We start from the raw sequence: 12,933 nt of genomic DNA on the forward strand, positions 1-12,933 counted from the left end.
CTGAGCTCAGCCTGCCTCTCTCACAAGGACGATCGCCTGACCTAACGCCTGGCCACACTGCCCCACAAGGACTGTGCTTTGAACATGGGACTTCCCGGGTGCCTCCTGCTCCCAGCTGGGCACCCCCTTGACAGGAGGTCAGCTGCCTGCGCAGGTGCTGGGAACACAAGGATCCCCATCCTCCTGGCCTGGTTTTGGGGTGAGTGGCCTTTTCCTTTTTCTCTTTCTCTGGCTTTGAATAGCCCTGTGGGCAACCTGTGATTCTCCAGCCCCACCCATCAGACATGGCATAGCTGTGTCCTGGGAGCCAGAACTCCTGGGGTCTATTCCTGCCTTGGGAAGGGAGTGGGGGCCAGTGGTTAGAGCAGGGTGTGGAACCAGGGTCTATCTAGCTGCATGTACGATTTTACAATACAATTAGTTTTACTTTTGTGAAGTGTTAAAAGAGTAAAAAGAAACTGGCATGTCTCTGAATCCTGGAGGTGTTTCCCAGCCACCCTCAGCTGGTCTCTTTAGGAACACAGGACACAGGGCTGGAAGGGCATGTTATAGAATCCCAGTCACACACTTATCAAGCGCCATCTTCACATGCATCTGAAGAAGTGAGAATTTTTACCCACCAAAGCTTATGCACAAAGAAATCTGTTAGTCTTTAAGGTGCCATCGGACTCCTTGTTGTTTTTTGTGGATACAGACTAATACGGCTACCCCCGATACATCTTCACGTGAGTTAGCGCGTTCTCCCCTCACCCATTAGGAGGCTGTTTCTGAGCCTTCTTCTCATTTCCAGCCTAACGTGACTCCTGGACAGTTTATCCCCATTTCTTCTTGGGCCAACAGTGTCCTTTGGCTTCAGTAGCTCTTTTCCCTCCCCAGCGTTCCCCCGATGGATTCATACAGAGCAATCAGATCCCTGCTCAGCCTGTGCTGTGCCAGCTAAACCAGCCAAGCGCTTCCAGGCTCCTCTCGTATGACCAGCCTCCATCCCCCAACACCCTAGCAGCCCTTCTCTGCTCCTGGTCCCGTCTGAATCCATCTGTCCTGTGTGCTGGTGACCAGAACTGCACACAGGATTCCCCGAATGACCTAACTCCTGTCCTGCTCTTACCGTGTTTGTTCAGTGTTTGAGGCTCCATTTCTTAACTCTTATTTATTATGCAATGTGATACAGCATGGCCAGAGGGCAGCAAGAGAGGGTTAGAAGGGGGCCTTATTCCCTGTAGAGGGAAGAAAGTTTGCTATAGATTAATTAGAGCATCTGAAGCCAATTAGAGCACCTGAAGTTAGTCACCAGATAAAACCCCCCTGCTTCAATCAGCCAGGGGAAGGAGTTGGAGCAGAGAGGATTGGTGTTGGTGCAGAGAACAGTTTGAAGGAGTAGAAACAGAGTGGATTGGTGTGGGAGCAGAGAGCAGTTTGGAGGGAAGCAGAGGAAAGTTTGGAGAAGTGCTGCGATGGGCTAAGAAGACCAAGACCCTAGGTAAAGGGACACCTGGCTTGTGCAGAGGGAGGGCAGGAAGCCCCCCACAAGCTGAAGGGCAGGAGAGGAAAGTAGCCCAGGGGAAGGAACCACTAGTTCAAGTGGTTTACCACTATCCCTAGGGCCCCAGGGCTGGGACCCGGCATAGAGGGCGGGCCCGGTTCCCTCACTCTCCACTCCCGTCCTCTAGGACACTAGTGGGGCTGTGAATATCCTGGTTCAGGGGCAAGAAAAGGCGCCCTGAACGCCCCCCCCCCCCAAGAAGAGAAAGCGTGAGACCCATCATAGTAGTGCTGGCAATTTGCCACAGCAAACTCAAGAATTCATGTTACGGCAGCACTGTATGCTGAGCTCAAGGCCCTGTGGTGCTGGGCTCTGCACTGGCAGGGTGACAGGCAGTCTCTGCCCCCAAGAGCTCAGTCTAAATGGAGAGGATAGAAAGGGGCAATAGGAACACAGAGAGGGGATGTGATAGCAGCTGTTGGGAACGGAGCCCTGGTCTCATCTCTCCCAGCCCGGTGCCCATCAGCACTGCCGCTGTGCTTGGTGGTGTACAACACATGACCAGAGACAGCCACTGGACTCACAGTCAACCATGAAATGTGCTGTCCCCAGACACCTCCCTTCTCAGACTCAGGTAGGCACTGACAGAACCTGGAGAACAAAGACAAGTTAATATTGCAAATCACAGCTCTCTCTCACCACCCACCAGCATTACCAGAGGGCCAGCAATCCACTTTGTAAGCCCAAATATACAGACGATGGCTCTGTCGCTGGACACTAAAAGAAGAGCTCATCACTGAGAAAGTTTGCTGATGATTGTAACAATGCTGCCTTTGGTGGGACACTTCTGAGAGTATCAATTCAGGACAAATTGCTTAGAGCAGGGCAGTTACAGCCCAAGGCTGGGGTTTCTTCACTTCTAAGGCACACCAAACCAGCCAGACAGAGAGGACTTTGGTTTTACCCCACTGGCTAACCATAAGTCATACAAGTAATTGCCTTAGACACTCCAGTTTCAAAGTATCACCACCAGTGCCACTCATTATGGGGATGAAGAGTTATGAAAACCAAAGCCCCAGTAAAACAAAAAGGGTTCTCCCGATCCCAAAGGACCAAGCCCCAGACCCAGGTCAATATGCAAGTCAGATCTTACTCACAAATCACACTGTTGCCAATCCTTTAGAATCTAAAATCTAAAGGTTTATTCATAAAAAGAAAGAAATTTAAATGAGAGTTACAATTGGTTAAATGGAATTAATTACATACAGTAATGGCAAAGTTCTTGGTTCAGGCTTGTAGCAGTGATGGAATAAACTTCTACAAATCAAGTCTCTAGAGTACATCCCCAGCTGGGATGGGTCATTCAGTCCTTTTTTCAGAGCTTCAGTTTGTAGCAAAGCCCCTCCAGAGGTCAGAAGCAGGACTGAAGACAAGATGGAGGGGTTTTCAGGGCCTTTTCTATTTTCTGCCCGTGGAAGGACACCCCTCTGTTCTTACTGTGGAAAATCACAGCAGCAAGATGGTGTTTGGAGTCAAATGGGCAAGTCACATGTCTATGCATGACTCAGTTCTTTACAGGCCGACACCATTGTTTACATGTTAGTTTGTATGTTCCCAGGAAAGCTCAGATGTGGATTGGCATCTCCCAAAGTTCATTGTTAGTTAAGTGTTTCTTGACTGGGCACTTACTGAGAATAGTCCTTTCTCAAGAAGCTGACCAAAAGCTTCACTGAGGCTACTTAGAATCAAAACACATTGAGATACAAGTACATAGCCAATATTCATAACTTCAACTACAAAAATGATACACACATACAGATAGCATAATCATAATCAGCAAATCATAATCTTCCCATAGACACCTTACATGACAACCTTTGTACAATATTTGATGAAAATATATAACAGTGGTTGCAACAATGATCTATACGGTTACAGGTTATATCAGTAACATCACAATGACACAGTTGGGGGAGTGTAAATAATGAAGAGGACAGGTTGAGAGATTGGGGCGTTTTGTAAACTGGGTGCAAGCAAACAATATGCATTTTAATACAGCTACATGCACATGTATACATCTAAGGACCAAGAACATTGCCATATTTACATACTTACACTCTCTCCTGGGAAGCAGTGCCTCTGAAAAAAATTTCTGGGTCACGGTGGATAATCAGCAGGATACAAGCTCCCAGTGAGAAACTGTGGCCAAAAGAGCTGCTGTGATCTTGTGATGCACAAACAGGGGAATCTCTAGTAGAAGTAGATAGTTTATTTTACCTCCGCACTTGGCACTGGTATGATCAATGCTGGAATCCTGTGTCCAGTTCTGGTGTCCCCAGTTCAAGAAAGATGTTGATGAGTTGGAGAGGGCTCCGAGAAGAGCCATGAGAATGAGTAAAGGACTAGAAAACCTACTTAATCTGTTTAGCTTAACAAAGAGAAGGTTAAGGGGTAACTTGATCACTGTCTGTAAGTATCTACATGGGGAACAAGTATTTCATAATGGGCTCTTCAATCTAGCAGAGAAAGGAGGAACAGGATCCAATAGCTGGAGTTGAAGCCAGAAAAATTCAGGCTGGAATGAGGCATTTGCCAAGGATGGTGGTGGATTCTCCATCACTTTTAACTTTTAACTCAAGATTGGATGTTTTTCTAAACATTCTAGGAGTTATTTCAGGGCAGGTCTCTGGCCTGTGCTATACAGGACTCAGACTAGATGATCACAGTGGTCCCCTTTGGTTTAGGAATCTATGAATCTGTAAAACCCCCGAATCAGATTGAAACTTTCTATCATCCTATCAGACTGCGCTGGGTGTGCGGGGTTGGGGCAGGTTTGTGGAGCCCCTGGAATCTCACAAAGCTGCAGAAACACTTTGCATTCGAAGTTTCTCCCTTGATCTGAGAGCAGCACTGCTGGGGTCCCGAGTCTGGTGAAGAATTCGTTCACTAGAATGAACACATTACATTGATTCATTGTGTACTTATTAACCTCAGTGAAATCCAAACCCATTATCAGCTCACCCACGATCCTGGCTTCTTGCTCAAATTCCAGTGCTCCTACTTTCAAACCCAATTTCCCCCATTTTAGAAGGACGCACCCTCCCCAGTAACAGGGCACGTCTACACTGCTCACAGAGCCAGCTGCAGGGGTGTGAATTGCAGAGTTCAGCAAAGAGCTGCACTCGGACTGAGCTGTGTGGACGCTGCTGGAGTGAACTGAAGGTTCCTAATTTGAGTTAACGCCCTGTGAAAGAGGACTAGGGTAACTATGGTAACAACCCCCACCCCATACACTGGGTGGGCAGAGGGAGTTCACACGCTCTAACTGCCCCCCCCCATAGACACACACACTGAGGAGGCAGTTGGAGGTCACTCACCGTAACTGTCCCGCCCCCTCCCCCCCCCGCCACACACACACACACTGGGGAGAGTGCTAGGCCTGGCCAGACCTGGGGGGAGCAGGGTGTCATGCTCCTGTCCCAGGTGTGGTCTGGCTACAGAACTTGCTCATCCACCTCAGCTGTATTCATAGTTAGATCCTTTAATGCCCTGCCAGTTATGGCTGAGGTTCGGCTCCGTAAGGGATGTTACACACAGCACCACTCATTGGCTGAGCAGAGCGCTACAGGTTAACATCCCAGTCCATCTCCCCCATTAAGTTCCATGTTCCTGCCATTTGTTCACACTGTCATGCTGGCTGTGAAATTTAGGATGGATCAGTCTATCCAGTGTCTCTAAACCACCCTGGGCTCCTAACTGCAAAACGCCGAGTAGCAGCTTGGCCATCTGTCTGGCCGCTAGTTACAATGACTGACTGTGGTTCTTCTGGAATCCTTGAGTCATCATCTTCTCGTTCAGCATATGCCGTCTGTTCAGTTTGCTCTGTGGATGGTTTCTGTTGAACTTCCCCATGTCGGTCTTGGTCACTGTGATCTATCCTTGATGATATCTGGAGCCGTCCATCCTTTCTCTCCCGGTCAACATGTTCCAGACGCAGCAGGTCTCAAACGGAGTGATGGCTCTTGTAAATGTGTCTGTTGTGTAGGGGCCGGCTGCCCTCACTGGCACTGGGTGGGTTGTTTGGCTGCCCTCTCCCCATGTCAGGAGAGAGGGGAGAGGTCAAGGAGCAGTTGGGACCCTGGGACTGAGAGGGCCTCTGGCCAATCAGAGAACTCCAGATTAGTGCCAATGGATAGTAGCCAGTGCCCGAAGTCATTCTGATTGACCAGGCAGCCGGGCCAATCAGGTAGCCCAGCTCAGATCCCAGCCTCCATGCATGCTGAGGAAGGAGAAAGTGAGAGCAGCCCACGGGGAGAAGCTGGGGCGGAGCCAGGGGGAGAAAAGCCATGTGAGAGGGTGGGAGGGGCTGAGTAAAGACCCAGCCACATATGTGGGAGCTGGTGAGTGGGGCGGGGCTGGAGTAAGCAAGGGGGCAAGGCTGGGGCCAGCAAGTGGGACGAGGGTCAGTAAGGGGATGGGGCCAGGGATGGTGAGGGGCGGGGTCAGGGACATTGAGAGGGTGGGGCCAGCAAGGGGGAGGGGTAAGGGTTGATGAGAGGCTGGGGCAGGGCCCAGGGTGAGAGTATGTGAGGGGGGCAGGGTGATAGTCCATGGGGGGCCAGGCCAGGGTTGGTGAGGGGATGGGGCCAGGGCTGGTCAGAGGGCAGGGCGATGGTCAGTGAAGCAGGCAGGGTGAGTGTCAGTGTGAGGGGACAGGGACAGGGTCACTGAGGGGAGTGGATACAGGGTCAGCTAGGGAGGTGGTGCTGGGTTCAGTGATGGGAGTGGGGCCAGTGAATGTGGCCAGGAACAGTGCGGGGACAGAACCAGGATTGCTGTGGGGGGTGGGTCATGGAGCAGTGAAGGATGGGGTCAGGGACATTGAGAGGGTGAGGCCAGCAAGGGGGCGGGGTGAGGGTTGATGAGAGGAGTGGGGCCTGTGAGTGGGGTAAGTGCTGGCGAGTGGGGTGAGAGGCAGTGGGGCGGCAGGGACAGGATCAGTCAGGAGGAGGGGTGAGGAGTGGTGAGTGGGGTGAGGTTCAGTGAGGAGGATGAGGGGTCAGACGAGTGTTTCTGAGGGGTGTGGGAGAAGGGTTGGTGAGGGGACAGGGCCACGCCATGACACTGTGACAGGCCCAGCCTGGCAGAGCCCCATGGAGGGGAGCGAACCCAGCAGAAGAGACACGGGCTGCAGGGGCGAACTGGGGAGGGGGGGTCAGGAAATCGCTGTGAGGGGGGAGGGATAGCTCAGTGGTTTGAGCATTGGCCTGCTAAACCCAGGGTTGTGAGTTCAATCCTTGAGGGGGCCACTTAGGGATCTGGGGCAAAATCAAAATTGGTCCTGCTAGTGAAGGCAGGGGGCTGGACTCGATGACCTTTCAAGGTCCCTTCCAGTTCTAGGAGATGGGATATCTCCATTAATTTATTTATCTTTTTTTATTTAATTTATTTATCAGGAGACAGGCAGAGACCCAGGGAGGGGGAGTGAGTGGGCAGCAGGGAGTTTCCAGAAACAGCCCCCACACACACACACTGTCCTGAGACCTGCTGTGCAGGAAGCCATGAGTACCCCAGCCTGGGGCATTTCCGGGAGCCCCTGAGCCAGGCAGATGGCTGCAGCCGGCTCTACAGAGGCTTGTCTGACCTGGTCCTGAGGCAAGGCCCCTGCATTAGCCGTGCACAGCCTGGACAAAGGCGGCCCCACCTCGCAGCATGCTGGGGAGTCCATGGCTCAGAGGAGGACGGGTTTTTCTTTTCTCGATTTCTCTCCTTTTCAGTTGACCCTTGGCTACAGGGGCTGAGCAGCCTGCTGCCCCGGTGAGTACTTGGCCGGGGCATTTACCGGTGTAGGAGGTGGGTTTATATCACTCACAAAAGCTACTGGGGAGCAACATCTAGTGACCCACCGCGCTCTCTCTTGGGGGAGAAGATGTGGGGCTAGCTCAAAAAGAGAAAAAAGGGGGGAAGTCTGGACACAGCTGTAATAATTTGTGTGGAACTTCAAGGGAAGCCATAAGCCGGAGGATGGAACATCGCCCTCATCACACCCCTTTCTGGGGCTAGCAAACCAAAGAGCCAAATTTCAGCACCCCAGAGAAGAGACTGTTACTGCTGAATGTGTGTTGGTTTGTATGTGTACATACAGAGTAAAGAGTTCAGTATGCTTCCCATCCGGGTGTAGGCCACAGTGTGACAATTTGTTTAGTATATTTTAAAACCTTTCAGCTGCTTAGTATATTCTGTAGCCTGCTATCAAGTTTTCTCCCAGGTTTTGGCTGTTCCTGAGAGAGATAAATCTGTTGTAGTTGAGTTGTAGTTTTGTGTGTATGCCCTTTTTAATAGCTTAGATGTGGATACAGCTACTTTTCCAGTTAGGGGAATGTTACTCATTGGGAATCTATCTAGTAGCTGAATGGGAGCTCTCCAGCGTGCAGATGGACCCGACGTGGATAAGAGGAGAAGCTGGGAAGGAGGTACTGTGGTGAAGGAACAAGGCAATTTGGAAACCCTTTGCCATAGTCTCCAGCATTCAGGTTCAGTCCTGAGGTCTCATGAGCAGCTGTGAGGTCCCATAAGAGGAAGGATGTCATGGACTCACAGGACTGGAACTTTCTCTTGGCTCTCTACGGTCCCTGGGAGGAATCCCTTCTGTGCAACAGCCCTTCTTGGGTGTCCATTCTCCCTCAGGGTGTCCATTCTCCTTTGGGTGTCCATTCTTGGGTGTCCATTCTCCCTTGGGTGTCCATTCTCCCTCAGCCGTAGGCCCCTCTGCCTCCTGGAACCGCACCTCTCTGAGCCCTCAGCATGTCTCTCTCTCGCAGTGGAACCCCTGAGGGAGTCTACACGCTCTGGACCCCTGGGGCCTCCCTCCCAGAGGTAATAATGCAACCCTGATCTCTAGACCGGAGTCACTCTCAGCCAGCTTAAAACAGGAGGGATTACTGAATGTCTGAACACATCACAGGCAGTTCTCAGGGCCCTCGTGCCTAGCAACCCTCAGCACAATGCATCTAGGTCCCTCCTCCATCCAGTGTGGCTCTGGCTGCTCTCTCCCCAGTCCAGAAGCCCCCTCCTTCCAGCTGCGCATCTGATATCACCATCCCCCAAGCACCCCCTGTGTCCTTTGTCTTTTATCCCAGGTAAAGAGGCCGCCTGGGCCTCCTCTTCTCTTAGCCTCTCCTCTCATCCATCCCTTGTTTCCCCTCTGGCTGCACCCAGCTGGACAGGTCACCGGGGTCCTCTCTCTGCAGTCCATTGTCCTCCCACTAGCCAGAACTGGCTGTGACTCCCAAACTGGGCCTCCCGGTCACCAAGTCACCAGTCGCTGGGGTATCCATTCTTCAGGCCATTCGCTGGCCCTCTATAACAACAAGCTCCCTCTCCCACCACCTCATTAAACCAGTAACACACAGGGAAACTGAGTCCCACCCCCTCAGCATGCAAACCATTGAAAAAACCAAGAACCCCCCCTGCTTCATCACAGATGATAAGTGGTAATTGGGTTGCAGCCTTAGGCAAGGCCTGCTGGTGTAGCCTCACTAGGTAAATAGGGGGAAGGAAGTCCCCTGGAGTTACTAGTGTCCCATCTCTTCCCACAGGCAGTGAATTGGGCCCAGATTATTCCTTTGGGTAACGGTGGGGTTGGTGAGAGATGGGTTGCTTCTTGTCCCACCGAGATAACTTAGGGTGGGGTAGGGTGCCATTTTACAGTACCCCTGCCCCTAATGCCATTACAATAAGATCAGTTTAGCCTTTTTATGTGATTTGGCGACTCTCTTCATGTCAGGTCCATTTGGAAATAGGCTCTTTTCCCAAGTTGGACCAGTCATTCTGACTTGTCTTCGCATCAGGAGTTGTGCTGGACTATATCCAGCAGCTGCTATCGGTGTTGATATGTAACTCAGAAAAGCAAGGAATGGGTCTTCCTGCTGTAGAATTTTCTTGGCTGTCTGTACAGCTCTTTCAGCCTCTCCGTTCGCTTGGGGTAATGTGGGAGGCTCATGATAAGATCAAAATCATATTTCGTTTGGAATGACAAATTCTGCTGTTGTGAACTGTAGTCCGTTGTCTGTCACTAGTTGTTGTGGAATACCAAAGTGAGCAAAAATGCACTTCAGTTTCTCAATAACACTGTTACATGTCTTTCGAGTACATTATCTCTATATACCTGGAAAAACAGTCCATGATTACCGGGTAATGACAGCCTCTGAATATCCTTAAATCTGCAGCTAGTCTCTTCAAGGTCTCTCTGGTGGGAGTGTCTGTACACTGCATGGTTCAGCATTGTCTCTTAAGTTGATTTGTACTGGATCTCCTTTCAAAAGCCCAATATCATAAGACCATAAGAACAGCCATACTGGATAAGAGCAATGGTCCATCTAGCCCAGTATCCTGTCTTCTAACAGTGGCCAATGCCAATTGCTTCAGAGGGAATGAACAGAACAGGGCAATCATCAAGTGATCCATGCTCTGTCGTCCACTCCCAGCTTCTGGCAAAAAGAGGCTAGGGACACTCAGAGCATGGTGCTGCATCCCTTCCCATCCTGGCTAATAGCCATTGATGGACCTATCCTCCATGAATTTCTCTAGTTCTTTTTTGAACCCTGTTATAGTTTTGGCCTTCACAACATCCCCTGACAAAGAGTTCCATAGGCAGACTTTATGTTATATCATCAAATCCTCCAGTGAGTTCTTCCACTTTTCTCATTAGGCCTATTCCGGCTGCCATACTGCATCTGAGAAGGTTGTTGGTCTGTGGTTCTTTGAACACATGCACTCTGAATGCAAAGCTTTGGTCTTAGTAAGTTGTTTCTGTGGTGAACTGGCCCATGCAGTTCAGAATATCTCCAGGGCTAGTCACAGCAATGTCAGGTGACTTCAGCTCTGGGAGGGATTGAGGAGTGTGCTTGTCTTTAGCACTCAGATGCCAAACTCCCAATGGGGTCTAAACCCAGATAAATCCGTTTTACCCTGCATAAAGCTTATGCAGGGCAAACTCATAAATTGTTTGCCCTCTATAACACTGATAGGGAGATATGCACAGTTGTTTGCTCCCTCAGGTATTAATACACACTCTGAGTAAATTACTAAATAAAAAGTGATTTTATTAAATACAGACAGTAGGATTTAAGTGGTTCCAAGTAGTAACAGACAGAACAAAGTAAGTCACTAAGCAAAATAAAATAAAATGCGCAAATCTATGCCTAATCAAACTAAATACAGATAAGTTCCTCACCAGTTCCAGAATGCTCCCTTTTACAGGCTAATCTCCCTTTAGCCTGGGTCCAGCAATCTCTCACAACCCCTGTAGTTACTGTCTTTTGTTTCAGTTTCTTTCAAGTATCCTGGGGGGGTGGAGAGGCTCCTTCTTTAGCCAGCTGAATACAAGATGGAGGGGACTCCCCCAGGTTTAAATAGACTCTCTCTTGTGGGAGGAGACCCCCCTCCTCCCTCCTATGCAAAGTCCAGCTCCAAGATGGAGTTCTGGAGTCACCTGGACAAGTCACATGTCCCTGCATGACTCAGTCTTTACAGGCTGAAGCCATTGTCCACATGGTATCTTGCATGTCTCCAGGAAGACTTCTTATGTGGTTTGGAGCATTCCAAGATGCATTGTTTTCCAAGTGTTTCCTGATCAGGTACTTAACCTGGCGAATTCCTTCCTAAAGAAGCTGACCAAATGCCTCCCAAAGCTTACTTAGAAACCAAGCAAGCATACAGCCCATCTCATCCCTTCTGAGATGTCTGAGACATCAGCTCCTGAGTCAATTTTAAAGTCAATTGTCTTGCCATGAACACTCAGTTTCACTCTCCAGCCAGGCTCTATGTCATCACAAGTGATGGATGGACGGATCCCAGAAACAACGGCTCTTGGTTGTCTGTAATCTGAGTCAGCTCCCAAACTATTTTGGTGCTGCAAACAGCTGCAAATTGTCCATATTTCATGGAAATATTACACCATGTGCTGCTGGCTGGACATGCATCATCTCTTGGGCTAGGACTTTTTCCTTGTGCATGTAGGCTGGCATTTGTCCCTCTTAGCCTGGGTGTTCTCTCTCCTGGCTTCAGGGGTATTATGATGATAAGCTTTAACACTCTAGCATGTTTAAACCTTCTAAGGCTACAGCTACACTAGAAGTTTACAGCGGCGGAGCTGCAGCGATGCTGCTGTAAGCGCTGTAATGTAACCACTCTGAGCTGACGGGAGAGCTCTCCAGTTGGCTTAACTACTCCAGCCCCGTGAGCGGCGGTAGCTATGTCGGTGGGAGAGCTTCCTCCACCCACATAGTGCTGTCCACACTGGTGCTTAGGTCAGTGGAACTTACATCGCTTGGGGGGTGGCTTTTTCAGACCCCTGAGTGACATAAGTTATACTGCAGCAAGTGCTAGTGTAGACATTGCCTAAGCTAGTTTCATGTTTTTCAAGTTGTTCCTGTCTTTTGTTCTGTTGTTTGACTAATTCAGACTGGTTTGCTATTTGAATAGCTGTGGCTAGAGTTAAATCTCTCTTCAGTTGTAGCTGTTGTGAAAGGTTTTTATCTGTTAATCCAATAACCAGCTTGTCTGTGATATTTTCAAACTTTGCATTCCCCAAATCACAGTTTTCAGCCTATCTATGCGGAGCTCTTATAAAACATTCAAAACTTTCCCCTAGTTTTTGAGTTCTCTGGTGAAAACAAGCTCTTCCATAAGCCGCGTTTCTCTGAGGTATAAAGTATGCATCGAACATAGGCAGACCCCTTTCATAGTCACCTTTGTGACTGTCTTCAGTAACGTGAAAGGATTTAAAGATATCCTCTGCCAGCTTCCCATAGACTACATTAAAGAAGATACCTGCGTCTCTCCAGTTTCTTTGTGTAGCTTGGCAGCAATGTAAAATCTTGTGAAATCTTGTTTCCAGTGTGTCCATGGTGAAGTTTGTGAAAGCTGAAGTTCTCTGGGGCACTGAAGAGTGGCATGGTGAAGAGATCCTGCAACCTTTGTAGCTTTGTTCCTTCTATTTCTGTTCTTAGTTTACTCCGGACACCATCGTGTTCTTCTGTACCAGACATGGACTGGTCACAGAGCTTGCTTTTACACACCACGGTCCTTTAATGCTCTGCCAGATATGGCTGAGGTTAGCTTTAAAAAAGGTATTTTACACACATCACCACCTAGTGGCTGAGCAGTATAATGCAGTTTAGCACTCCATTACACAGCATGTGGGGCTGTCACACTCCAGGTTGGGGGGAAGCCAGGCCTGAGGGGAGCAGGATGTGGGGGTCTTGAAACATTTCTGCACTTGAAAAATTACAGTGGCACAGTGGCAGCTCTGCAGCTATAGCACTTCTGTGTAGATACAACCGATGCCGACAGGAGGGGCTCTCCCATTGGTGCAAGCAATCCACCTCCCTGAGAGGCAGTAGAAATATAGAAATACAACATGCAGCTGAGTCTTCTCTCTCAGTTAA

The 12,933-nt window shown here is 49.5% G+C and overlaps 1 protein-coding gene across 1 annotated transcript in view; it reads left to right on the forward strand.

The window, feature by feature from the left end:
* Positions 1-63: 63 nt before the first annotated feature.
* LOC135892976 (uncharacterized) overlaps positions 64-12,933 on the forward strand; it is a gene marked incomplete at its 5' end in the record, with an annotated part of 270,703 nt that continues 257,833 nt past the window's right edge. The window contains 1 exon segment of the mRNA XM_065420759.1: positions 64-199. Coding sequence (XP_065276831.1) covers positions 64-199 — 136 coding nt within the window.

The sequence above is a fragment of the Emys orbicularis genome, chromosome 21 (genome assembly GCF_028017835.1).
Source record: "Emys orbicularis isolate rEmyOrb1 chromosome 21, rEmyOrb1.hap1, whole genome shotgun sequence".
Taxonomy (NCBI): Eukaryota; Metazoa; Chordata; order Testudines; family Emydidae; genus Emys; species Emys orbicularis.